Here is a 25,128-nt window from a genome sequence, read left to right as displayed (position 1 = left end):
GCTCCAATCTGTTTAAGGACAGACACGTAGCAGCTTGTGGACAAACTCCCATCAAAATGCAGTGCTCAAGCCCACCTCCTTATGAATTATTTAAAGAACGGACAGAAGGATGGATTTATAAGTTGTCCATGTGTATTAGTGGTTATTGACTGGGGCACTTCAGAGTAAAAACCTTCTGTCCCAGGGGAAGGTTTGTGGGAAATTAATCACAATTCCAACTGTGCGTGGTTTATACTAGTACGACAACCTATATAAATTAGGTGAAACAAATTGGGCTGGTGATATGTCATCATTTATCCTTTAAGCTACTCCTGCTTCATTTCTTCAATAGCGACCTCTGATCCTGGTTTCAAGGTGTTAATATGTAGCAGTTATATGCAACTTCCTCTTTTATATTTTAGTTAAGTGAATTGTCACTAAAACAATATGGCGCAATTCAACCCAAAATGTCTAAAATCACAGACAGCAGGAAGCTGCTTGTATGTTAATGCCAAGAATTATTCTTTAGTCTTTTGAATGATTTTGGATGATTTTCGACAAACTACATTGAAACTTACTTTATTTAGTGAAATAACAAACTGAAGATGGTGAAATCATTGTAACAAACAGTTCAATGGGCCACTTCTTAATTGGTGTTTCACAATGTAACACCCCCCTTTTCGAATAAGTGCTGTCAATGGATTGGTTTATTGATTGAGTACCTCCCATCCTTATTAACCAATGAGTGATTATTCTGTGTATATATAGGATGAAGACATAGTGCATGTCAAAATGTTAGTCGTTTGCACCTTAATAAATTACTAAAGTGAATTGTGTGCTCCAGTATCTTCTTTGGGTTCATTGAACTGTTTTCAACTGTTTACAATTTGTCCTTTTCTGTGAAAACTGACCTCTGCCTGTGGAGTGGCTGAAGTGTAAGAGATTCCTTCTACTATGGTGAAATCGTTGTTCGTGTGGGACACTTTAAGCTTCCTGGGAGTTAAAGTTTATCTTAGGAAAGATGCTTACTTGCTTTTTGCTTCAAGAGTCAGATAAGAAGGGTGATACCACTCTCATGGCTGTATGGTGAATATTGCCAGTAGCCGGTTAGCATAGCACAAAGACTTGAAGCAGGGTGAAACAGCTAGCCTCTTCCTGACGTTAATGAAATACACCTAACAGAAGCTCTAAAGCTCACTAATTAACACTGTATATCTTTCTTTCTTTGATACATACAAAACCCAAAGTGTAAAAATGATAACTTGTGGTGTTATAGTGGTGTTACATGCCAGTCAACCAGCTGAGACTTCAACACAGCCAGGCTAGCTGTTTCCCTCCATTTTCAGTCTTTATACCAAACTAAGCTAACTAGCTGCTGACGTTAGCCTGAGATGAGAGTTGAATCAATTTTCTCATTTGTCTAGACAAGAAAGCAAATTCACGTTGTTCCCCAAATATTGAACCATACCTTGAAAGGTCACATGTTTTGACAGCAGATTGCTAAAAAGTTGCAAAGATTCATTTAAAGACAGTGTTGGTGGATATCATTGATAGGTGAGAGTCACAGTAACAATAACATGTAATTAATGTTCTCATGCTGTGTTTGAATATTTATATCTGACATTCACACCTACTTCTCTCAGTGATTGTTCGGGTGTGAGAAGGTGAAAAAGTAGGTTTGAACTTCTTTCTCAAGCTCCCCTAATTCATTCTTCACTCTACTCCCTCTTTCAGAGACTTCCAAAAGTGTGCATTGTTCTATCTCCATGTATGATTAATTGCATCCCGCTGCCTGCTACCATGGCAGGATTTTTTAGAACAGCTAATACTTTTGCCTTAACAGATAGCTTCACAATTTTTCAAGTCTGTCCTCAAACAATAGTCAGGTGCCCTGATGAACAATGAAACAGGTTTTTCCTGCTGTAATCATTCCTCCAAGGACCAATCTAATGGCCATTACTGACCATTAGAAGATCCTCTCCAAATGCACTTACAATGTAAGTGATGGGGGACATAATCCACTGTCTTCATTTTAAGCAAAAAAATGATTTAAACATTTATCTGAAGATAATATGAGGCTTCATCTGTCTGAGTTAGTCAAATGAAGTGGATACCTTCCACAGTTACGGTCTTTTTAGTAAAAAAATCACTCTTTGTGTCTCGACAAAGTGTTTTCCTGTTTAGCTGCAGTGGAAGGATCAAAAAGAGGGAATTTTGCCCTAGAAAGATATTGACTTTATTTGACTAATGTGGACGGCTGAAGCTTTATATTATCTCCAAATATTTTTGGACAGAAGTAGGGGTGTTGTCCCCCATCACTTACATTGAAAGTGCAAGTGTCTCTGAATGTGTAGTATTAACAGAAGGAATGATTAAAGCAAGAAAAATTCAATTTTCATTTGGGCACCTGACACCTGAAAATTACAGTGAGAGTGAGATAAGACAAAGATTAAGGTTAAAACAGAAGAGGACAGTTTTTAAGGAACAAAAATGTAATTGTGTTTTTTTAAAGATTTATATCAAGAGCAGTTGTTGTTTCTGTTCAGATGGTCACCATCTAGATTTCTTATAGTTTACCCAGGTCTCAGTATTCATACGCCTTCCAAAATCAAAATACTGTATGCTACTGTGCAGGTGGGCAGGTGAAATGTAGATCTGGTACTGGATCCAAGCAGGGGGGGCACCTGCCTCCTGGTGAGTTCAACCACATCCTCGGGCAGTGAACCCAACAGATCTATGCAGCATCACACTCCAGAGCTGAATACCCCTCTTTTTGTTTGTGTTTTGCCTCCTCCTCCTCCTCCTCATGTGTCTCTCAGACTGGGATGTAATTGCTGTGAGGCTGAGAAAATGAAAATAACAACAAAGCGAAGCCCTCCACCACCTTTTTCTCTGTCTGTGCTGCTGTTGGCTTGCCTATAGGAGGTTTTGGAAAGATGGAAAGGGGATGGCCTTTCCTGTAATTATGCGGTTTGTGTGCTGCTCTCCATCCATATCCATCCATTCATCCCCCTCTTGTGATCACTCTCCATTTCTTGCTATTTTCCTCTTAAATACACACTACACAGGCACACACAGATCACATGCACTTACACACACAGACACACACACACACACACACACACACACACACACACACACCAGGAGAGCGGTGAGGTGATGATGTAGAGGGGATGTTTGAAAGCCCTGAATGGTAATGACCAGAATGAGACTCCCTACACCGCAAGTGTGTATAAGGTAAAGGAGGAGAGGAGGATGGACCAATAGGGCTTGAGCTGCTATTATTACCGTCTCAGGCGCAAATAGAGAGGTACATGGTGTCGAGTCTGGGGGAAAAAAAAAACATGCTCCCACTGCAGGCGTACCTTACAGTCTTGGATCCACAGTGATCAATACTACTCAACGCTTAAAACCCCATGCGAGTGTTTCACATGGTAAGTGCCAGAAGGGATGGAGGCACAGTAAAGAGACACGCTGGAGACTTGTGTGAATATGTGATGTACTCAGTCTCACAACCCCCCACCTCAGTCTCTCAAGCCCTAAGTAATTTCCTGTTGTGCTAGATTTTTCTTGTTTTTTTTAAACCTGGCCTGATGAGTTAATTTTGTTTGGGTTGGTTTGTTTAAAGTTGTATTGTTACAGACGGTGTAGAGCTGTGTCTGGTAAACATTAACTACATATTTGATCGTTTAACCTCATTATCAAACTTAAAATGTAAAACAAAACAACCAAAGAAAATGAACAGGAAAAGGTGGTTTGATACAGACTGCAAAACCATTAGGAAGACATTAAGAAAAGTCTCAAACTAAAAACACAGGAATCCAGACAGCCATGAACTCTGCCTTAGTTACTGTGAGACTCTAAAACGTTTTGTTTGAGACACTCTGAGAACAAAAATAGAACAATATCGACAAAAGCAATTACAATTAATTGACAAGTCTGTGGTCAAATGAATTCTGGGAAAAAAGAACTCATTTACCAAGAAATGCTACAATGAACAGTCCATTCAAAATGGACATAGATGGAAAATTTTGGAAGATCTCTATAGAAAACCTCCAAAGAATCAAGCTCAAGAGCAGATTTCATAAAAACTGAAAGATCTTTAAAGAGCTATTAAGAATGATCAGAGCCCACTGGGTTACCATATCGCAGAATTGGAACTGGAAGACAGTTCAGAGGCATCTGTAAGTAGTAACCTGGGGAAGTTATTTTTATATAGACTTCCCCATCGAGTGTCTGAAGCAAAAGTCAGATTGAATTCCTTCCAAATTATAGAACAGCCTACACACACTAAATGATAAATATGTCAATCAAAATAAAGTCACAATTCATGCATGCTTTGTTGATTTCCAAAAAGCTTTTGATTCAGTCTGGTGTGAGGGATTAATTTTTAAACTAATAATAAGTGGTTTATGAGGGAATTAAATCAATATATGAAAATAACAAATTGGCTGTCAGAATTGGAGATAAACAGACAGACTTCTTCCCACAGGGTACAGGGGTGAAGCAAGGCTGCAACCTCAGCCCCACCCTCTTCAATATGTATATTAATGAATTGGAATTGTTATTAGATCAGTCACCAGCACCTGGTCTCACTCTTCAAGACACAGAAATCAAGGGTGTTTTATGCAGATGACATGGTGATACTGCCTCCTGCTAAAGAAAGTCTTCAGCAGAGCCTGGACAAAGAAAAACCTCAAACTCTGCATGCAGGGCTGAATTAGGCCAATATCCTTTACTTCTAAGTATTCAAAAAAGATTTATCAAATTCTGAAGCCATATTGAAAAGAGCAACCCTGAGTCCCCTCAGCCAACTGGTCCTGAGACCGGCAGACATTTCATCTTCTGACATCACAAACCCCAGCCAGTGTCAGAGCAGTTACACTATCCCTCAGAAGACTAGACTTAATCAAATTATAACTAAAAAAAAGAGGAATACATCACTGGAAAACTCAAAATATAAACTAGAAACATATTTTTCCCTAAACAGACAGTGTACTGTGGCAGACTACCTAACCACAGTAACTGATAAGAACCTGAGAAAAACTGAGACTGACAATGTACAGACTGTGTGACCATAGTCTGGCAATAGAGAAATGCAGACACAGGCAGACCTGGCTGCCCAGAGAGGACAGGCTGTGCTGCCATTGTGTTGACAGAATTGCACTTTCTAACAGAATGTCAAAACTACAGAAATGTTAGGGAGGAATTCTTTCCAAAATCTGAAAAAAAATTGCCCCGAATTCCAAAGTCTGACAGAAATGGAGATATTACTTCTTTTTCTGAGGGAAAAGAAAGTATGTTCAGTTTGGCTGTTAGATATGTCACCTCCTGCCAGAATAAAAGAGACAACCAGTAGGATAGATAGCCGTTTATAAATATACTTATACTTACCATATTCTACTTACCTCCTCCATCTCCTTTTGTGTTTTCATTTTGTTATTTATAGATTAATTGCTGTCTATTTTATTCACATTATTTTTGCTAATTTCATTCGGTGACATTGTCTTTCATAATCATAATTGTGCTTTGGCAACGCATCTCAAATGTCTTGCCAGTAAAACCTATTGAACTGAATTGAAATAGTGGATTTATGCTTTGGGCGTCATGAGGTTGCTGTGTGGTAGACAATGAAGATGGAGGCTGTATAGACGCTCACCCACTAAACCTTAGTATTCATCATTAATGGAGTGTTATGTGAGCCTCCTCTTTTACTGGCTTCATACTGGAAACCAAAACCCCCACCTAGTCCAGTACAGATAACACACACACACACACACACACACATACACTGTATCCCAGACACAGCTCACCCCTCCGACTCCTATCCCCTGCAGTTTAGAAAGAAAGAAATCATCCAGCTGCAGTCACCTTCACCACTGCAGCTTGAGATGAGAAGGAGAAGCAGGGAGGGGAGTCATTATCACCTGCCCCATGGACCGAAACCAAGCACCCCGCTGGTCCACTCAGACAGGCCACTCTGTGACAGGGACAGAGGGCTGGGGGGGAGAGACAGCATGTTAACCAGCAACATGGAGGAAACATGGAAGTGTTTGGTGATACAATGACGAGGAAAATGTGTCAGAGGAAACCCTGTAATTCAACAGAAAAAGGCTGTGTTTGATCTAGAGGTCTTTTCAAGGTTGCATTGTGCTATTAGGAGGCTTGGCTACTTCCTTTTGAAATACATGGGTTGTCATATGAGTAAGTACATCCTTTCACATATTGTACTGTACTCTTTTGTAACAGCAACAGAACATGTCTCATATAACTGGATTGGTCACATTTACAGAAGCGTGCCCTCTCAAGACAACAACGTTTAGGTGTCCATTATCAACATTAGCCCTTTTAGTCATAGTCAGTCATTGGCCAGCAATGAATGATGTCAGGCCAGTGTTTGGTGATACTGTGGAGGGACTTGGATAGAAAGCTGATATGGAGGTGGTGCACAGGGCACAGTTGTAACAGGTGTCAAGCACACTGGGAGGAAAGATAATACTCAGTGTCCCCAGGGGACGGCAGGGGTTGTTAGACTGAGGAAAATGAATGGTGGTGTTAACGTTTGTGAAAATACATTTACAGTTATTTCTCTGCGTTTAGTATTGCAGAAATCTGTAACACTTATTTTGGTTGCTGTATAAATTTCTCTTTTGATTAAACTCAAAATGATATGAAGCTGAGAATTCAGTTTTTTGTTGCACTGTGGTTGACATTATGTGGCACATCCCTTGATTAGCATGTTCCCCCCTGTAATTTATTTAACTGTCCAGATGACTGATGATTTGTGTGGATGGTTAAAAGGCAATTACTGCAATCCCCTGGTAATACCAATTCCACAGAGATACAGCTTTACAGTTCATCTGGGTGACAGTAATCTGAATGCAGAGTCTCAAACTACTGTAAGGCTGCCATCATGATCAAGGAGCATCAGTAATTAGACACAACATAACACACAAATTAAATTAAATTAAATCACTTAATACTACTACTATCTACATTCTTGAAAATGTGTACTTTTGAATATACACTATACAGAAATGGATGTATTGTAAAGTCAATGCAGTTTTAATGATTTTTTTTTTTGCCAGCTTATTGCCATGGTCACAGGTCACATCATTTTGATTGGTTGCCAAACTTTAAGAGGGCTAATATAATATGAGCCTATTAGAGGGCAGCTGTTGAAGAAACAAAGAGTAGAGATAAGAACACACGAGAGTGGCATGCTGCTGATAAAGAGCAACTTTTGAGACTATTTACATATCCACCAGAGAGCATAATTAGCAGTCCTTTTTGTGTTATGTTTCTGGCCACCTGATGAATGTTAGGTCCAATATCCAATATTCTCCCTTTAGCTCTGTTTTGGTCTTTACCAATCCCTGATAAAATAATCTGTCTCTTTAGCTGCTAGCTAGATTTTTAGATTAGTCACTAACTTTGTCTGTCTGCTGTTTAGTGCTGGTCAGGTAGTGTACAGTGAGATGAGCCTTTTTGCTAAAACCAGCTGCCTGCTGAGGTTGGAAACAAAGGTGATGAGAGCAGTGAGAGTGAACCAAAACAGTAAAGTTAAGGACTGCAAAACCAAATCAACCAGCTGAAAGATGCTAAAAATCTCCTTAGAGGAGAGGGGAACTGCAGAATCAGGTGATAATTCTCTATAGGTTTTTCATTGCAAGTGAAACCTTTTACATGTATTTATTTGACCCATTCTTAGTATAAAACTATTAATTAGTGCAGCTTTAAGTTTCAGTGTTCAGCCTGATCTGATGGTATTTTTCCAGTAGTTGCCTCATCTCTTACCCTTTTTCGTTGGATCTAGGTCTGTTACTTAACTATGAAAAGAGAGCTCTTTTTCTGCCTCGACAGCAACTCTTCCTTTGAGAACATTTGCATTGTTAAAAACTTAATTTGTTCACATGTGGTGTCTATTCTAAGCAATAAAATATTGAAAAGCTATGAGACATGTTTTCCATCTGCATTGTAGCAGCTGTTTCAGAATATGAGATGGTGTAAACAGTAGAAGTACGGAATTAGACGTTCTAGCTGCAGTCAAGCAGGAACAGATGCCCTATTTTGAGGCTCTTTGCTCTACAAGCTCTACCAACTTATAAATCCCCATTTGACTCCCACCGAACTCACCCTCCCTTTAAATCATGGCACCTCTTGAAATCACTCTGACAGAGCTGGAACCTTTGAGAGTGTTCGGCTTACCGAGAGCTTTTGTATTCATACAGCAGGACAAAAATAGAGGTTTTCTGCCATATTGGTGGCTTATTACTGACAGGGCGGTGGCAAGTAATCCTCTGAGACCACTCTCTTTGTTTCAAAGTGATGTCTACTCGAGCCACACTGGTTGCAGTGTGTCTGTACAGCATCTACTAGAGGGCAGTTTTCAACATACAGCACCGATGCATCAGTTGTGATTTCTCAGGCATGTGTTGTCTGCTCAGATATGGCCATGTAATGGATCCGATTATCTAGTTAGTAAATTAGATTGAGAGTGATATGCCAGAGGGTCTTATATCATCTAAATGTATCTATTAACTGCCAAAACTCCACTAATTGCAGATTGTAGCTGCAAAATTGATTTGTATAGACACACTTCAGTGTGTCTATATATTATGTTAATATATTGGTTTAATTGAAGGGAGCTATAATCCTTGCAAGGACTCCAGGGCACTATTTCTAGTATCAGATTAAACCAGGCTAATACACTTATACATATATTACTGGTGTCAGACAATTTAACATCAGATACCACGTGCCAACAAGATTTCTGAGAACAAAGAGAAGTGCTTTCTCATTTTTCACAAACAGGATGTAGAGCAAAATGGGACAAATCACAGTGTTTAATGTCAACTTCCATTTCATTTGATGTGGAAATTTACCTTACAAGCTCCTGTGTTGAGAGGCTCAACGTGAACTGTGACTTTTTCCAGGTTCCCCACACATTCTCCCTCGGGCATCATTCACAATTATGGATGGAAATTGAACAGATGATGGTCTTGATTTATTTATAGTTTCCCTATAAGGGCTGTTATTCATATGTATTTACAGAGTAAGGACAATGTGCTTCCCAGAATGAGTCTGAATGATAACAATTGGTGCTGTTGTCATTCCCATTGAACTATGAGTGAACTATGATGGTTTGTTGAATGACAGATCATCTATAAAGGACATAAAGCATAATCACATGGCTTCTTTAAAATATCTCTTACTTGGCTCCTCAGTTTTAAATCTGCAACCTTTTTCATACATATATATATATATATATATATTTTCAGACACATTATTAGCACTGCAGAATATACATTATCAGAAGAACAATTTAAAATGATGCTGTTTTTTTTTTTTTTTTTGTTCCTTTAATAGTTCCACCCCCTCATTTGCCTCAAGGCTCATTACAGCCCCTCACCGGTGGTGTCTCCTCCCCTCCCCCTCCTCTGCTTCATCTCTCTTGCTTTCTCTTTGTTTCATTTGGACGCCTGTGGAGATGTCCACAGTGGCCATTCATATTTTCCATCACTTGGCTATGATATTGAAATCTAATGACACAGGCCCTTTATGCTGCTTCTAAGAAATGTCTCTGCAAATCTGGGCTCCCACAATCCCTCGGGGCAACATTTTGACACGGCAGACAGAGCTGCTGGCTGACACGGCAGCCTCTGTCCCCCACGCTTCCCCAGCTCTGACCTCCTCCTCATAGCATCTGGGTTATACACACACATGGTTTGTCATGGCCTGTGGCCTACAGTGTGCCCCTGAGCGCCGTCCCATACAGCAAACGGAGCTGGCCCCAAATCCCCAGACACAACTAACAAGCCTATAGGTGGATGGTGGCAGCCTGAAGTGCCCAGGCCATCGCTTCGCTCCCTGCCTTCTTTTCTTTTCTACCCCCTGCCTGGCCACACAAAGCCAGGCTTGACTGTACTGCGTAAACAAAAAGCTTCTCTGTCTTGCCATTCATTTGCCAAATGGAGCTTTATCACATGTTGTTAATTGGCTGTAATTAAGATGTCTTGTGGTTTTTTTTAAACAGATGCAGTGACAGTTTCAGTCAAAATATATAATGGCAACCTCTTACTCACTGGCATGGTTTGCAAATTTGAAGGCCTTAGGGTAGACATATTTTTAAATTTTGAGCTTCTTTTGTGTTGATTTGTGTTCTCAATGAAAGACGAGTCAGTGGTGTGTCTAAGGGAGATTAAACAGAAGCAGGATCAGGCAGAATGCGTGCTATTTCATTTTGAACTATTTAAACTGTTTTGTCAATTTTCAACCTAATCTTTAGCTATACAAATTAGGGATGTAGTGTGGAAAACGCTTGCAGTTGTTGCTGATGTTCTCAGTGTCTCTGGGGCTCAGCTGCAAAATCTGTTCTTCCGGCACCAGCAGTGTCATTTGACATATCCATTGACGTAGTTGGGGGCAAGGAAGAACTACAGGCTATATTGGTGGTGGTGCCTTCAAGAACAGTCAAATGTGGGTTTCCCAAAACACTCCGCCTACCATTTTATGCTAATTTTACGAAAAGCAGACGCTAAAATATTATACTACTAAATGCTTTAAAATATCAGTATATTTGGAAGAAAACTAGTGTCATGATAGGCGGCCGAATTGGTGCCGCAGCTTGAGTAGCTTTGCAGCATTGACCGGTGGCAAGTGAGGATAGTCAGAAAAAATGGAGACAGACTGAAAACTCTGCACTTCAACAAATGTAACAGTGCTTTGGCAAACCTGACTTTGTTTTCTGTCAGAATATTATATCGGACTATTATTCTGAATACAGAACAGCACAACAGCACCTGTGTTACCTGTAACTTTTACAACTGCTTCCAGCTTTGAGCACAGTCTGGTCCCTGCTCTTCGTCATCCAAAACAATGAAAGAAACAGTATTTGGTTGCAGTTTTTCACCCCTTCATCCAGGATTGTTTCCCAAACCAAGCTGAAATGGAGACAGCAGACTGTGAAGTTATTTGACTGTCCACGGGCAGCTCTGGCAGCATTCTGGCTAGTCAGTAAGTTTGCAATGATTTCCCTTAACTGACTCCAGCACACCGTTTGTGTTATGATCCTTGCACACCAGTATGATATATCCAGACTCAATGAGGAAAAACATTTCGTAAATGAAAATAAGCCTTGGTAAAAAGATATAACGCTGCTCACTAATGTTGTCTCTACTAACTGGCCACTGTGCTGGGAAACATACTCGCCACCTACGTTCCGTAAGCACACTGTCTGTAGCGGATTGGACGGGATGCGCACAAAGCATTCTGTTTGTTGTAGGATTCCCCCTTAAGAGCGATAGGAAGCGAGGGGAATCTACAGCCCATTCTCAGTTTTCTCTAGTCATAGGGCACCAATTTCAAAAATAATTGCACATTTCTGCTGCATAGGTGACCTAGTTCTAAGAAATCATCATTTTCACAGCGGTGAAGTTTCCCACTTTTTAATGTAGCAAAGCCCATTAAAAAGTGGGACATACTCTATGCATGACCAGAGATGACCTCTTTCATGTTTTATGAACTTAATCTATTCATGTATGATGTATGACTACAAATCATCCTGCTATCGAGTATCATGATTTCTGACAGCTGCGTCCACCTGCTCCATCTCTGGGAGTAAACCCTCCCGCATGTGTGCGTGTGTTATGCGGTGTGTCAGGCATACTGCACAGAATGTCTCCCATTCAGCCTGTCAGCTGCAGTCTCAGTATGTGGCATAGTTCGTCAGCTGTAGGTCCGTGTGGATGACAGCTGCTTCCCTGCCCCGCTCAGGCTCTGTTACCTTCACTCGGTGGCCTTCCTCTTTTAGACAATTAATCTACCACTTACTGTACACTCTAATTGCCATTGCATGTTGAAATGAGCCCGGGGACAGAGAACTGTGATGATCTTGGCAGCGCGGCTGCCCCTGTCATGCCCTGCCTTGTATTCTCAACAGATTCAGACCTATTAATTCTGAACTTCTGGGACTGAACAGAGCAATGGGCTAAATTGTAACAGCCTACCCATCTGTATTCTTATTAAACTTTCAATCCAGGCATCACGAGTGAAATGAGGCCCTTATATTAGCAAAAGGGGCATGGCATTGGCATATAGGTAATAGCAAAGCCCCCCAGACAGATCATAATTCACCACACAATTTCCAGCACTAAATGTATTTCCTCTTTTTGTCCCCAAGGGTTGTGTGACACTCAATTTCCCCATCTGCTGGCTATAAAGGGGCACTGCAGGGTGAACACTAAATATGTCAGTCACCGCTGCGCTTCCACAACAATTGATTGTACTCTGCCTGAGGGGGGAAAGTATAACAACAGCTTGACAAGAATGAGCCTTTAAATGAGCAGAGTCTTGTGTACAGCACATGACTTGCATAGAGAAATGTTTGCTGGAGTGACATCAGAGGGGGTGACTGACCATGGTGTGAGGTCATGGTGTTTACAGCCGTGGTGCCAGGCTGGGGATGGGGAGAGTTGGAGACAGTAGCCATTTAGAGTAAGTTACACAGGCAATGCACACTGCCTGTGAAAAGATATTACCTTTAAGAATGAGCCATATTTTCTCTGTATACTCCAAAACATGTGTGTTTGCCTTGAGAGTCGAGGAGAGTCTCCTCGGTGATGTCACCAAGGAAACAAAGAACCCTCATTTTGAGGACATTGACTTTATTTAATACACAAAGATTAAAGTTGCTGTGATCAATATTTTTATATTAAAAATGGCTCAAATGTCTATGTGTACCGTGAAAGGGATCGCTCATAGTGACAAACCCACAGAGAGTTATCAGCCTCTGCAGACTCTGCTTTTCCCCTCAGCTCTTTACTGTCTTTCAGCTTATTCTACAACTTCACTGTTTTGGGTTACGTTCACTAATCTTATAACTTCACTAGCAGCTAAACATATCTCAGGAGTTGGTTCAGACCAAAACAGAGCTGAAGGAAAGTGAATATTGGACTTACATTCAGAAACACAACTCCAAATGAATGATAATGTTGCTATTTGTCTGCTGTTCACTAACTAGCCACATCAACTTTATAAGGTGATAATATATTTACAACCTGTTCCACTGTCCTTAAGTGCCCAAAAACAAATCAGTTAATAAAGGTTTTTGCATGATAATGATACATACATTTAGTGAAAGATGCTACAGAGCTGTATCTTTTAAGATGGACATGGATAGTTGTTGAAGTCACACTGCTTATTATACATCCTTCAGAGTTAGCACAGACAGTTATTCCCACTTTCCACTGGGATGCCCTCTCTGAGTATAGACTCCCACAGATTGATTCTAGCTGAGGTCGTCGCCCCTTCCTACATCCCCACCCCACCAAAACCCCAGTATAGAGCATGGAAATCAACCGGGATTATCCACCGCCTGCAGGCATTTGGCATGTGCGTGTCTGTATGTGTGTGTGTTCACAAGAAGTGTGCATATGCGCTGCTCTCAGTAGACAATGCCTGCATGCCCTTGCATTGAAAAAACACTGTATTTTTTGTTGGACTAACATAGACTATTACAAAAGTAATTTAATTTATTTTGACTTTAAATCTTTTACTAGAAATTAGTTTTCAGTATATATTGAAAGTCAATTGCATATTCCTGAACTAATTTCTTGATCCTATCCGAGCTATCTGCAACTTCTTTTGATGTACTGACAACTGTCTTTTAAAAATTCCTGAAACAAACTGCTTCATCTGAAATAAGTAGAGTTGGCATTTTTAACCTCAGAAATATGTGCTGCAAATACATCTGAAATCCTGCATGTATTAACATGTGGACCTTAAAGTAATGCTCTCCTTTACACACGTGGCGATCATGTGTGTGATCAACAGCGGCTTGTGTCCACCATATGTCTGGCTGCCTTGCCCGCTGTTGCTCCAGGCAGCTGTGGCCTCGCACGTCTGTCTGTATTTATCATGGTTATATAGCTATGGTGCGTCAATACCTTCAAAATGGGTCTCTGATGATGAAACCTGCCCTCCAGAAATAGATCCATCCAGTATTTAATCCTGTTAGGACATTTTTTTTACACTTCAAAGGGGACTTTAAAATGACAGGAGAGGAATGAAATTGTCTCCCTGTTATAGTATTCTGTAAATTAACAACACATTTGCTGTATCATTATTATTGCTGGTGAAGCCTTGTGCATTATTATTCTTATGTGTATTTGACTTTCTTCCAGACAGCCTCCAGTATATGTTAAGAACTTTAGTATGTCTATTGAGATTCACTGCCAACCAGAGAGAGGTTGGGATTTATTTTTCATAGATTTAAAGGAATATGTCGACATTTTGGGAAATATGCTTATTCACCCCGTTGCCAAAAGTTAGATGAGAAGATCAATACCACTCTGATATCTCTGCTAATTATACAGCCAGCCAAATCTACCCCTTAAGCTCACTATTTAAAACATTTATCTTGTTTGGTTAATTTGTACAAAAAACGTAAAGACGACAGGTTGCAGTTTTACCAGGTGTTACGTGCTGGACTATTTCTTGGCAGGGAGCAGTGACTTCCTGGAGTCTGCTGGCTGCAGCATCATATTTATTGTAAATATATAGGCTATATGAGAGTAGTATTGATGTTCTTATTGAAATCTTGCCAAGAAAGAGAATAATCATATTCCCCAAAATGTCTAACTAGAGTAATGTCCATGGATCTGGCACATTTGTGGATTAAAGTGTACATTCGCATTCTCCTTTGTAAATTACATGTAATCCCATTTTCTATAAAAGCCCAATGTCACAGCTGCTCAGCTCAGCCAGTTCACTGCCTGCATAGGCGGTAATTGAGATGTTTATTTCCACTATGTATGCTTCGGAGCGGATTTACACTTACATGCATAACTGCACGCACTGAAGCAATTAGATGCATGGCCGATCCTGATCTGCACCAAGATTTTTGTTTATTATTTGTCTGCGTGGTGTACGATGAATGAACACATAAGGGAAGTTCTATATTGGCTGTAATTGTTTCAGCAGCTCCTCTGATATCCTGTATAAAAGTTGATGAGGCAGGAAACAGAATCACTCATTTATTTACTTTGCCTGCTATGTTTTTTGAGGAATTATTAAAAATTTTTTCAGTAGAAGGTCTGCCTCTCTAATCTTTCGTCTATATCCTTCCCCCGTGATATTACAGCAGATTCAGGCCACCACAGTGTGCCTGCTCTGAGACAATTACGCTGATCATGTTCAATGAAACAGCACCGTGTTGACTGTGGACACTTAAGCATTCTTGGAAACTGGGGTCACATAAACAAACAGCAGGATATTGTTTCCAGATGAACTGCAACATGTCGCTGCAGAGAGCTGCTCCATCTCTTTCTTCTCTCCTGTATTGCTTACTCGGTATTTTTCCTGCCTTGTTTATTTGAGTCAGGTGTGTGGCTTGTGTGTGACATTTGCTTATTAATGGCAGCTGTACAAAGGAAGACATCTGGTAGTGAGTCACAATTGCTTTTCCTCCTAAATTTGTGCATCAAAGCCTTTTCGAATGCTTTCCCCCTCACAGTTTCACTTTTAGTTTTGCCCTCTCAGATCCACCATCCCTGCTGGTCCAAACCAGACCAATTATTTTTAGCACTCCTGTAGAATATAATGGGTGGGGATGTCTGGTCTCCTCAGGAAATTGCTCCAGCATCCCAGACAAAGTGACAGACCATACCCACACCCTTCTTACACAATGAAGTTGAAATACATGCTGAAATAAAACAATAAAAAATATGATGAAGTAATTGGCCTTAATTTAGCATGTTAAAAAAAAAGAAAACTTCAAATTTTACAAAAGGAGAAAGTTCAAAATCACAGATCGGATCATCAAAACAAAACATTTATACTAGCGTGAGTCACAGAGGAAAGTATTTATGAGTTGAGGGGTGGAGTGGCCAGCCGGAGTATGTTTCTGTGTACGCTGTGTTTGTATACAAGTGTGTTTATGTAGATGGGGAGACGGAGCCTCTGCAGCAGGGGCCTCGTGGTTCTGTCCTGCCCTCCCCTGCACTCTATGAAGCAGTGTTTTGGACCGGGGCCCAGGACCAAGCCTCAGGCACGCTACTCCACTCCAGCCTCTCCAGAGCGCCGACTCTCACTGACATTACATCAGCTGGGGAGACATAGTATACTATGTGTGCTTATGCTGGAGGGTAGATGCTCCTTTCAATTGTTGCTCTCTCAGAGTGAAACGAACCAAAGTGGGCTGCAGATCATCTTTTCTCCTGCTTCTGATTCTGTGAGGTGTTATCAGTAGAAGTAGAAACTGGCCATCAGGGATTAAAAGACAGTCAGTCATGGCTGTGCGCATCATGCGTGGAATGGAGGACCTGGTGGCATCGGGCAGCCAGCTCATCTGGAGCCTAGCTCATCAGACCTTAAGGAGGTGGTACAATCGTGGGCTGATGCCATGCAGACGCTTCCTAGAAGCCTGGTTCAGGATTGGAAAATGCTACCAGGTATGGCAGCTCCTCGACAGACGACATTATTGACAGCATATGTGATTGATCGTTCCTTGCCAGATGGATTTCTTTAATTATCTGTTCAATTTTCATGGTTTATATTACCCATAATTTCCCCACTTTCCTCCAAGCCCAGGGTTAGTGAGTCAGTACTTTTTCTCAACTGGCTCATTAGTGTATGCATGTGTTTATTTGTGTGAATGCGTAAAGGCGCAGGCTGCTTCTTGGTGAGTCACAAAGCCTGTTTTTTTTTTAACAAGGGTCTCTCTCCTGGCACACATGGCAGTCATTAGAAAAGCAGCATGACCAGCCGTTTGATCTCACTGTCTGGCTGAAGAGGAGAACTTTCAGAGTTAAAAGTGTTTGAAATGCACTGTGGCTGGAACACCTGAACGCTGTCTGTGTGGTTTACACATCATGCTCTCTGGGCAAACTTGAAAGTTATCAGGTTCCTCCTTTTTGCTTTTTCTCAGCATACTTCCATGTGAAAATGACTTTTGTTGTAGGTGGCACTTATCAGGGCTGTGTTGGTTAGTTTAAAACTGCTTTCCATAACCCAGTTACATTTAGATTACTTTGATATATTCAAAGTATAAAAGGTACAAATTATTTTTAATGTTATTGCCCTGAACAAAATGCAGCATTAGAGAAAGAAAGATTTTCTGTTTGATGTGTAAACCAACAGAAATTTCCCTCTGTGTCACCTTTTAGAAACACAAAGGCTCTTTAAACTCCTGCGTTTCTTGCTTCCTGTTTAAAAGAATTCTCAGAAGTAACACAAGTATCAGATCCCTTTAATTTTTAAGCAACATACTTGAATACTGTTTTTCCCCCTCAGAATCACATATACTGTGTACACGGGGGTGGAAGAAGTTTTTACAGTATAAGAATCAGAAGAAGTCCTGCATTCAAATTTTTTACTTACATAAAAGTATACGGGTACTGGCAGCCAAATGTGTTTAAAGTATCAAAGTGAAAGTACTCATTAGGTGTCACATTATTATTACTGATGTACCAACATTTAAGAAGTACTTTAATGTTGAGGTTGGTTGAGGTGGAGCTTTAACTCTAACAGTGTTTCATATTTTATAAACTGATTGTATGTAGAATCTTAATTTGATAGTAATTAGTGACAATAGCTGTTAAATAAATGTGTTGGAGTAAAAAGTACCATATTTCCCTCTAAAATGTAGCAGAGAAAAAGTAGCATAAAATGGAAATACTCAAGTAAATTGGTTTAATAATCATTAGTTACTTTCCACCACTGTTTATACAAGGATACTATAACCACTCCACCCAGCTTTTGGTTTCCTAGGCTGAACCGGTGAAGTGGTAAGTTTGTAGACCTGGTCAGAGCTGCAGGGTGTGCCCAGCTCAGCCTGAGCAGGTCAATGGCTGAAGGTCGTGTGAAGAGAGCACCATTGGGGCTCCCTGCCCATAATGACAGGGCTTCAGGGGGATGACCTCCCTGACACAGTCGTGACCTCCCTTTTTATCATCAGGGACCTCGCTCTGAAGCTCAGGTCCTCTCTTCAGCTGGACGGAGGCCAGTGATCACTGTCAGCCTTTTTTTTTTTTTTTTTTTTTTAAAAAAAGGACAGCATTGTTTTTGAAAAGCTTTTCTAGTGCTACTTTGTTACTGATGTGGAGGAAGATGATGCAGATGTGAATACAGTATATCTTTATCAAATGACACACATCTTAATAGTGAGTGTTTTTAAGAATTTTGAGTCACATACACAGATTTTGAAGGTGAATCTGAAATTCAGGGGTTGTAGCTAGCTGTGAGTTTCAAATCAGATTGTTAACTAAAGGCCTTTGTCCACGTTTTGATGTCATTGCCCTGCAACAATACAGCATTGATAAATGAACCCTTGGAAGGATTGTGCCCCGGACAGCCACAGCAATTCATGAAAGGGTTACTATAGTGAATAATCCCTGATAAACAATGGAACAATGTGTAATCAACAGTAACAATTATTTTTCCTAACAAGACATATATACTGTAGGTGTGGTTTTCATTGAGGTTTGTTCCAGTGCTTTATTTTTCCATTTTTGTGTAAGTGACACAGATTCTTGCCTCTTCGGGACCACTGAGATATGGTACTTAAAAACATCCCGCTGTGCAGCTCACATTAATACTTGAAATACAGTAGAAAGAGTGGGTATGGTATTGAAATTTGGGCTTCAGAGCAAAAGTTTGCATAATACCAAGTCAGCGTGACTGCAAATGAAACCCTTTGTTGAGAAGTACATCAGCTATGCCCACAGAACTGTAAATCTCACTGAGGTTTAGGGCACTGAAAAACAACTAAGTGGAAAAGTAGCTTGTACAATATAAAAGTGAAATGACAGCTCTGTTGTGGTGCAGAGAACAATATGTCCTGGTAGACTGAAGTTTAACACCATGCCAGAAGGCATCTTCCCGCCCGGACTGGACGTCAACTTGACCCTCAATTTCCACCACAGAGGCCAAGCAGTTGGATGCCACATGTTTTTCACTCAAGTCACAGAAATAAAACAAGTCCTGGACACATTCCTGGGCAGCAAACAACATTCAGGCAATTCAGTCTTAGCATTGAGGGTCTCCCTATGTGTCACAAAGATCAGTATAAAAATGCTGTTACTGTTGCAACCTAAACACATGAAATACAGTAGATTCAAAGATTGATGGAATAGGAAAGCAGATTTTTTTATAGCATAAGCAAGATCATTTTTCTGGCTCACTAATTTCCCAACCACTAAGAAGTATACTTTTAATGCATAAAAGCCAACATTTGCAAAATTCTAATGTGATTATGTGTCCATCTAATTATTCTGAAGGAATAAGTTTTTTGTTTGTCAAAAATTCAAATCCTTAAGAATTGGTGTTTTCAGCCTAATCAGGGGCACTGGAATGCACAGCTGTCTGCCACTGTGTCTTTTTTTATACTGCCACTGGGGGGCTCCAAAGTCACAAATTTTAAAATTCATAGAGTGGCTTTAAAGGTTCAGTGTCTAGAATTTGGTGGCATCTAGCAGAACGGACTTGGCAGAGATGGAATATAATATTGATAAGTGTGTTTTCGGCAGTACGGCGGTGCAGTGGTTAGCACTCTTGCCTCACAGCAAGAAGGTTCTGGGCTCGAATCCTCCGTCTGGCTGGGGACCTTCTGCATGGAGTTTGCATGTTCTCTCTGGGTACTCCAACTTCCTTCCATAGACCAAAAACATGCAGGTTAGGTTAAGTGGTGACTCTAAATCGCCCATAGGTGTCTCTATACTATATATCAGTCCAGTGACTGACTGGTGACCTGTCCAGGGTGTTCCCCCGCCTCTCATCCAATGTTAGCTGTGACCTTCTAGAGGAAGTATGTTTTGATTAGTGTATAATCCCATGAAAGTAAGAATTGTTGTTTTTTCGTTACATTTGAATGAGGCATTTATATCTGCAGAGGGAGCGGGTCCTCTTCCACGGAGCCATGTTGCACTGCCATGTTTCAACAGTAGCCCAGAACAGACAAACCAAACACTTGCTCAAGAGAGGGACTTATGGTTTTTTGTGAGTTTCACGGCTACTATAGGTATTGCTTGGAAGGGGAGGGGGAGAGAGAGGGGGTCAGTTGGTTGCAATCTGCAACCTCATCGCTAGACATTCTTCATCTTACAAATCCTTGCTCAGTTCAGTACACTCAGGGGTTTTGCTGCTACAGCCTTATTTATTCTGACATGACAAGTAGCTCATAGTGGCTAATGTTAGCTAATGTTAGCAAACTGTAGATTGATGCTGTGTAACTGCTAATTATTGAGTCAGTTTGATGGCCAATACCACTTCCATTAATACCACTCTCTATTTTGAGAGTGGTATTAATCTTCTCATCTGACTCTTAAAAATAAGGCAAATATGAGTTATTCCCCAGAATGTTTAACCATTCTTTTAACATGAGAATTTCATGACCTAGAAAAAGACTGATTGAACAACTCCTGCAAATATAAAGGTGGGTAATTCAAAAACATTTTAAAATTTCAGAATATGAGCCTGAATGTTGGCAACAACTTAAGACACTGAAATATGACTATTATTCATGCCCATACAATAGTAATATTCTATCTTGTGCTGCATTGAAAGGCAGCTCTGCTGACTGCAACAGAATTAATCTTTAAACCATTCACTGTAAACAATAGAATGGGAATTCAATTAAACTATGGACCAGGACGTCATTGTCCTTCAGTTGTGTTTCTTTACAGGAGAGGAAAACGTGGGATGTTGACATTTCAGGGATTTTCATTAGACCAGTGTTGATGCAGAGGAAGGATATGTGGGAGAAAAAATGGAACCGTATGAGCCAAAAAACGTCAGCCTGTTTAAGATTCACTGTGCACTTATAAAGAGAGGGTTTATGGCTGAAATATCTCACTGCAGCACTTTTTTGCACCTTAAACAATCAAATTAAGTATGCCGATCTTGCAATGTATTTGATCAGTTGGAGTGAGCGTCCCATGTGGACACTTGCCCAATGGCTCTTCTTACCAATTCATTCAGAACAAAAACAAACATGATATTGAGGTGAGTCCCTATTCAACTCGCAAAAGAGAAACCATTTTATCCTGGGGCTAAAATAGTGGAATCATGGCTCTGAGTTGAGAGGCAAAGGTGGAGGTGGAGTGTTTTTGTAATGATGGCATTGTGTTGTGGGAGCTGTCATGTCTCATGTTTTCTTTCTTTTTCCAGATGACAGAGGGCCGTCTGTGCCAGGTACACCTCCTCGATGGCAGGAAGCTAGAGCTGCTGGTTCAGGTACAGGACATTTTCTGCTTGCCGCCTTAGTGACAAAATATGCTGCATATAGTTTGAGTAACTCTAAAATGACTTAAACTGAACAACTGTATTTTAACCTTCCAGCCCAAGCTTTTGTCCCGTGAGCTGTTAGATTTGGTGGCGTCACATTTTAACCTGAAGGAGAAAGAATACTTCGGACTATGCTTCATAGATGACACGTATGTACATTTTTCAACATAATAGACATTTTAAAGCTCGAAAAAGCATTAAAAAGATGTTTGTGTTTTATTTTAATTTCAGATTTGGTTAATTTAATCCTCATTTACATCAATATTAAAAAAGAAGAGAAAGAAAGGGACAGAAAATATTTAAGATTGCAGTATTCCAACATATGATTCATTCTTTTATCCCTGCTCAGTGGCCAGAATAACTGGCTCCAGCTGGATCGTAAAGTCCTTGATCATGACTTCTCCAAGACTTCAGGTCCTTTGGAACTCAAGTTCCTTGTGAGGTGAGTGCTCTCGCTGCAAACACTTGCCAAATGTGGAATACTAGTGTGCTTACCGGAAACATTGGCTTTCCGGTAATTATAATGACATTGTGTAATCATGTTTTACATGTTACACTAAGTTGTGAATAACAGAAGGTTATTTTGTAGGACTTAAAATTGCACTTAGTCCAATGCTGATTTTGACCAGCAGGTGGCACTGATGTAACACAATTTCAATTCTGCTCTTTGGCTGCCAAACAGTATCTCATATCGAACATGAGACAGTATATGGATAATGCAGAGGCACTGGAAGAATGCATTGATATTCTGTTTCAAATGAGCTTGTATGACCCAAAATAAACTCTTTGCAGGTTTTACATTGAGAAGATCACCTTCTTAAAAGAGAACACAACAGTGGAGCTGTTCTTCCTGAATGCAAAATCTTTAGTGTTTAATGTAAGTATTTTAAATTTTAAATTTTTAAAAGGGTGTCTCAAATATTTATTTATTAAACCTAGTAACCAGATTTGGCATGTCCTTAGGTTCTAGATCATCGCAATGATTAATGACTATTCATGATTAATCACTATTGATTTGTCATCATTCTTGATGGTTAACAAGATAACTCATGACTCATAGGACATAGGACACATATTGTTGTTCATACAAAATTAACCTTGTGCAACTCTGTATTTAGGCCCATATTACACAAGACTTAGTCAAGCAACATTTTGAATATCCATTGCTTCTGCGAATAGCATAAATGTCATATTACCAAAATCTGCAGTTCGTTCTTTTCACAAATTACTTTGACCCCATCTTTATGCTGAATTATTGTGCATACTTCAAATGTATAAAACTTTATCCTTAACGTGATTTATTTGGGAAAGAAATATTTGTACTCTCCAAAAACCTCCACATTTACATTTTTGAAAGATAACACTGCCACATGCCACTGAGGTCTCAAACAGTTACTCAGAATGCTGCTTTCATGTGCTGTTGGAAATTTTACAATATTGCGCAAAGTTAATGACTTAGTGTCATGATAGCCATATGTTATTGTTTAATGCAATTGTTTAGAATTAATTCAGACGGTGAAAGACCTTATGCAACAACCACAGCTTAATAAAAAAAATAGCCACAGACTCTGATTTATATGACAAGGTTTCAACCCCCGAGTCAAAAATTGATTGTTTTTCAAAATTACTGGAACATCAAGTTACGTTTCCAAAGTCCATGGACACTTTCTAAAAAAGTATTAACATGAGCATTATAATAGGACCAGTGTTTCTGGTAAAATTAAGACAGGCCAAATTAATTAATAGTAGGAGTTTTTGAACCATACGAGGAGCACGTGAATGCAGCATGTGATCAAACGTTGCAGTGCAGTTTTTTTTCGCGGGGATAGCAGACTCGTCACCATGGGAGACGGAGACTGTTGAACCTGCTTTCGGACCGTACCACTTTACAGAGGGGGCTGCAGCCTCAGACCGGACAGCCAGCCTCGGCTTTCTACGCACCAGTCTGTGCTTAATTTTAATTGTCTATAGGAAATAGTCAAGACACCTCGTGTTTTGAAAAACATTATTAAATACTGTTCTCGGGCTATTTTAAACACAGTATTGGCCCTGTGGCAGTGGTTCAGTCGGTAACGGTGGGACCGAGGTACGGGACGGGGAGATTTTCTCTTAAGTCAAGTGTTTCGGACAGGCTGGACTTTTTGTGCGTGTAAATTCTCTGAAATCCCTGTTATTTTTCTTAATCTATACAACAGGAAACCATCGAAGTGGAGAGTGAAAATGTTTTCAAGTTAGCCGCATTCGCATTGCAGGTAAGAAAGAGCTTGTCGCAGGCTTTCAAGACTAAAAATGTTGTCACTCACCCAAAATGTGAATGAAGACCGTCGGGGCACGCAACATTTGAAAACATTTGTCTCTTGTGGTTTGGTCGTAGCTTCGTAACTTGCCTTGTAAAAGAAATTGACCGTTTCATATTAATACTGCTTATTGAAATGAGGCAGTTTGTAGAGAAATTAAGACTATGTCAAACTAAACTGCAACTTAGCCAGTGGTGTTTAATGGTGTAACGTTAGCTTTGTGCAGTTGTTGCAGGAAGCATAGCATCAATGCATTTGGCAATTTAGTAGCTTAAGTGTTCAGTTTTCTTATAAAGCTTTTACTAACTGCATTATTTCCCTTTATTAAGGAGGCCAAAGGAGATTTTACCAGGTAAGACGTTTTCATTATTTAAGCTCTTAGTAAAAGAAATGTAGAAAGGTTTACACACAATGTCTTCGTCACATTGAGTGAACAGTGTGATACATTTGCTTGGGAGAAATGGTAATTTCATTAATTGTTCAGCTACAACTACAAATGTAATGTCTCTTCCTTTCATAATTACATCTACTAACATATTTCATGTTTTTGCTGTGTGTGTATACTAAACCAGCGGCCTGATGTGTATCAATTTGGGGGTCCTTGACACCAAAAAGGTTGAAAACCATAGTGATAAACCATAAACTTTCATTAACTAGACATAAACTAAAATCTGCAGTGAAATATAATCACTGTGCAATCTATGAATTGTTTGTTGCTGTACTCTGACAAGGAAGTAGGGTTCAGTTTTCTAAGTTGTTTGGTCAGTGCTCAGTGTGCAGTCTGTTAATATTCAACTTGACTGACTCAGATTTTGATTTTACGCTGGACTTCCCTCAGTTAATAATTCCCTTGAATTTGTTCGTGTGACATTGACCTGAACCCTAGCTGGCTCGCTGCCATCCACATGGCCCTAACTATGTCTGTTTAAACCAGAACACTTGAGTTCCTTTGTCATGCTGTTGTCTATGAAGACAGATGCACCATGTTTATAATTTCAACACAACTTAACAAAGACCGCTCTTTCTGGCATTTTGTGATTGCGTCATCTCTTTATAAATGTCATATATCCTGACACACACAAACACAAACACACGGACACTGTGTACGTGATTTGGTTGATGACACTGCTGGGAGATTTTGTACGAAACCTCTATAATCTGCTCGCTAGTGGAGATAATGTTTTCATAGTGGGCCTCAGAGGCTTGACCTGCTGATAAGGTATGTTGGGGTTTTTTTTTGCTAGCTGTAGGAATGAAGGGCACTGGCTGCAATCAGTAAACACTCTGTCTGAGTGTGTGGCTGAGCAGGTTGAAGCAGCAGAACCTGTGTGCTGTCCCAGTGCTTTGCCTCTAAAGGCCTCTGTCCATTATGTGAACACAAAGATTTGTGCTCTGTAAGGAATTGTGCATGTATGGTTTGAATGCACCTAGTGACATATGCAATGCTGAAAATGCAGTTTGACCCCTTGTCAAACCATTGCCTTTGTTTTCTTGCAGAAACAAAGAAAAAGAATCTTGGCTGCATCTGTTTGTGCTCATTTACTGCCCCATTATTTACAAGCATGATTGA

General features: G+C 40.1%; 1 protein-coding gene across 3 annotated transcripts in view; it reads left to right on the top strand.

Annotated features, from left to right (window-relative positions):
- Positions 1 to 25,128, top strand: part of frmd4ba (FERM domain containing 4Ba) — a 47,962-nt gene that overhangs the window by 3,164 nt on the left and 19,670 nt on the right. The window contains exons 1-7 of one of the 3 annotated variants that reach the window (XM_067588276.1): positions 16,149 to 16,430; positions 21,145 to 21,210; positions 21,316 to 21,410; positions 21,611 to 21,703; positions 22,054 to 22,138; positions 23,457 to 23,513; positions 23,888 to 23,910. In XM_067588276.1, the coding sequence (XP_067444377.1) occupies positions 16,269 to 16,430; positions 21,145 to 21,210; positions 21,316 to 21,410; positions 21,611 to 21,703; positions 22,054 to 22,138; positions 23,457 to 23,513; positions 23,888 to 23,910 (581 nt within the window). In that variant the 5' untranslated portion in view covers positions 16,149 to 16,268. Of the gene's footprint in view, positions 1 to 16,148; positions 16,431 to 21,144; positions 21,211 to 21,315; positions 21,411 to 21,610; positions 21,704 to 22,053; positions 22,139 to 23,456; positions 23,514 to 23,887; positions 23,911 to 25,128 lie in introns of those variants that run through there. The other 2 variants (XM_067588277.1, XM_067588278.1) reach the window with 2 other exon arrangements.

The sequence above is a fragment of the Thunnus thynnus genome, chromosome 4, assembly GCF_963924715.1.
Source record: "Thunnus thynnus chromosome 4, fThuThy2.1, whole genome shotgun sequence".
Taxonomy (NCBI): Eukaryota; Metazoa; Chordata; class Actinopteri; order Scombriformes; family Scombridae; genus Thunnus; species Thunnus thynnus.
This window is presented reverse-complemented; position numbering and strand designations above follow the sequence as displayed.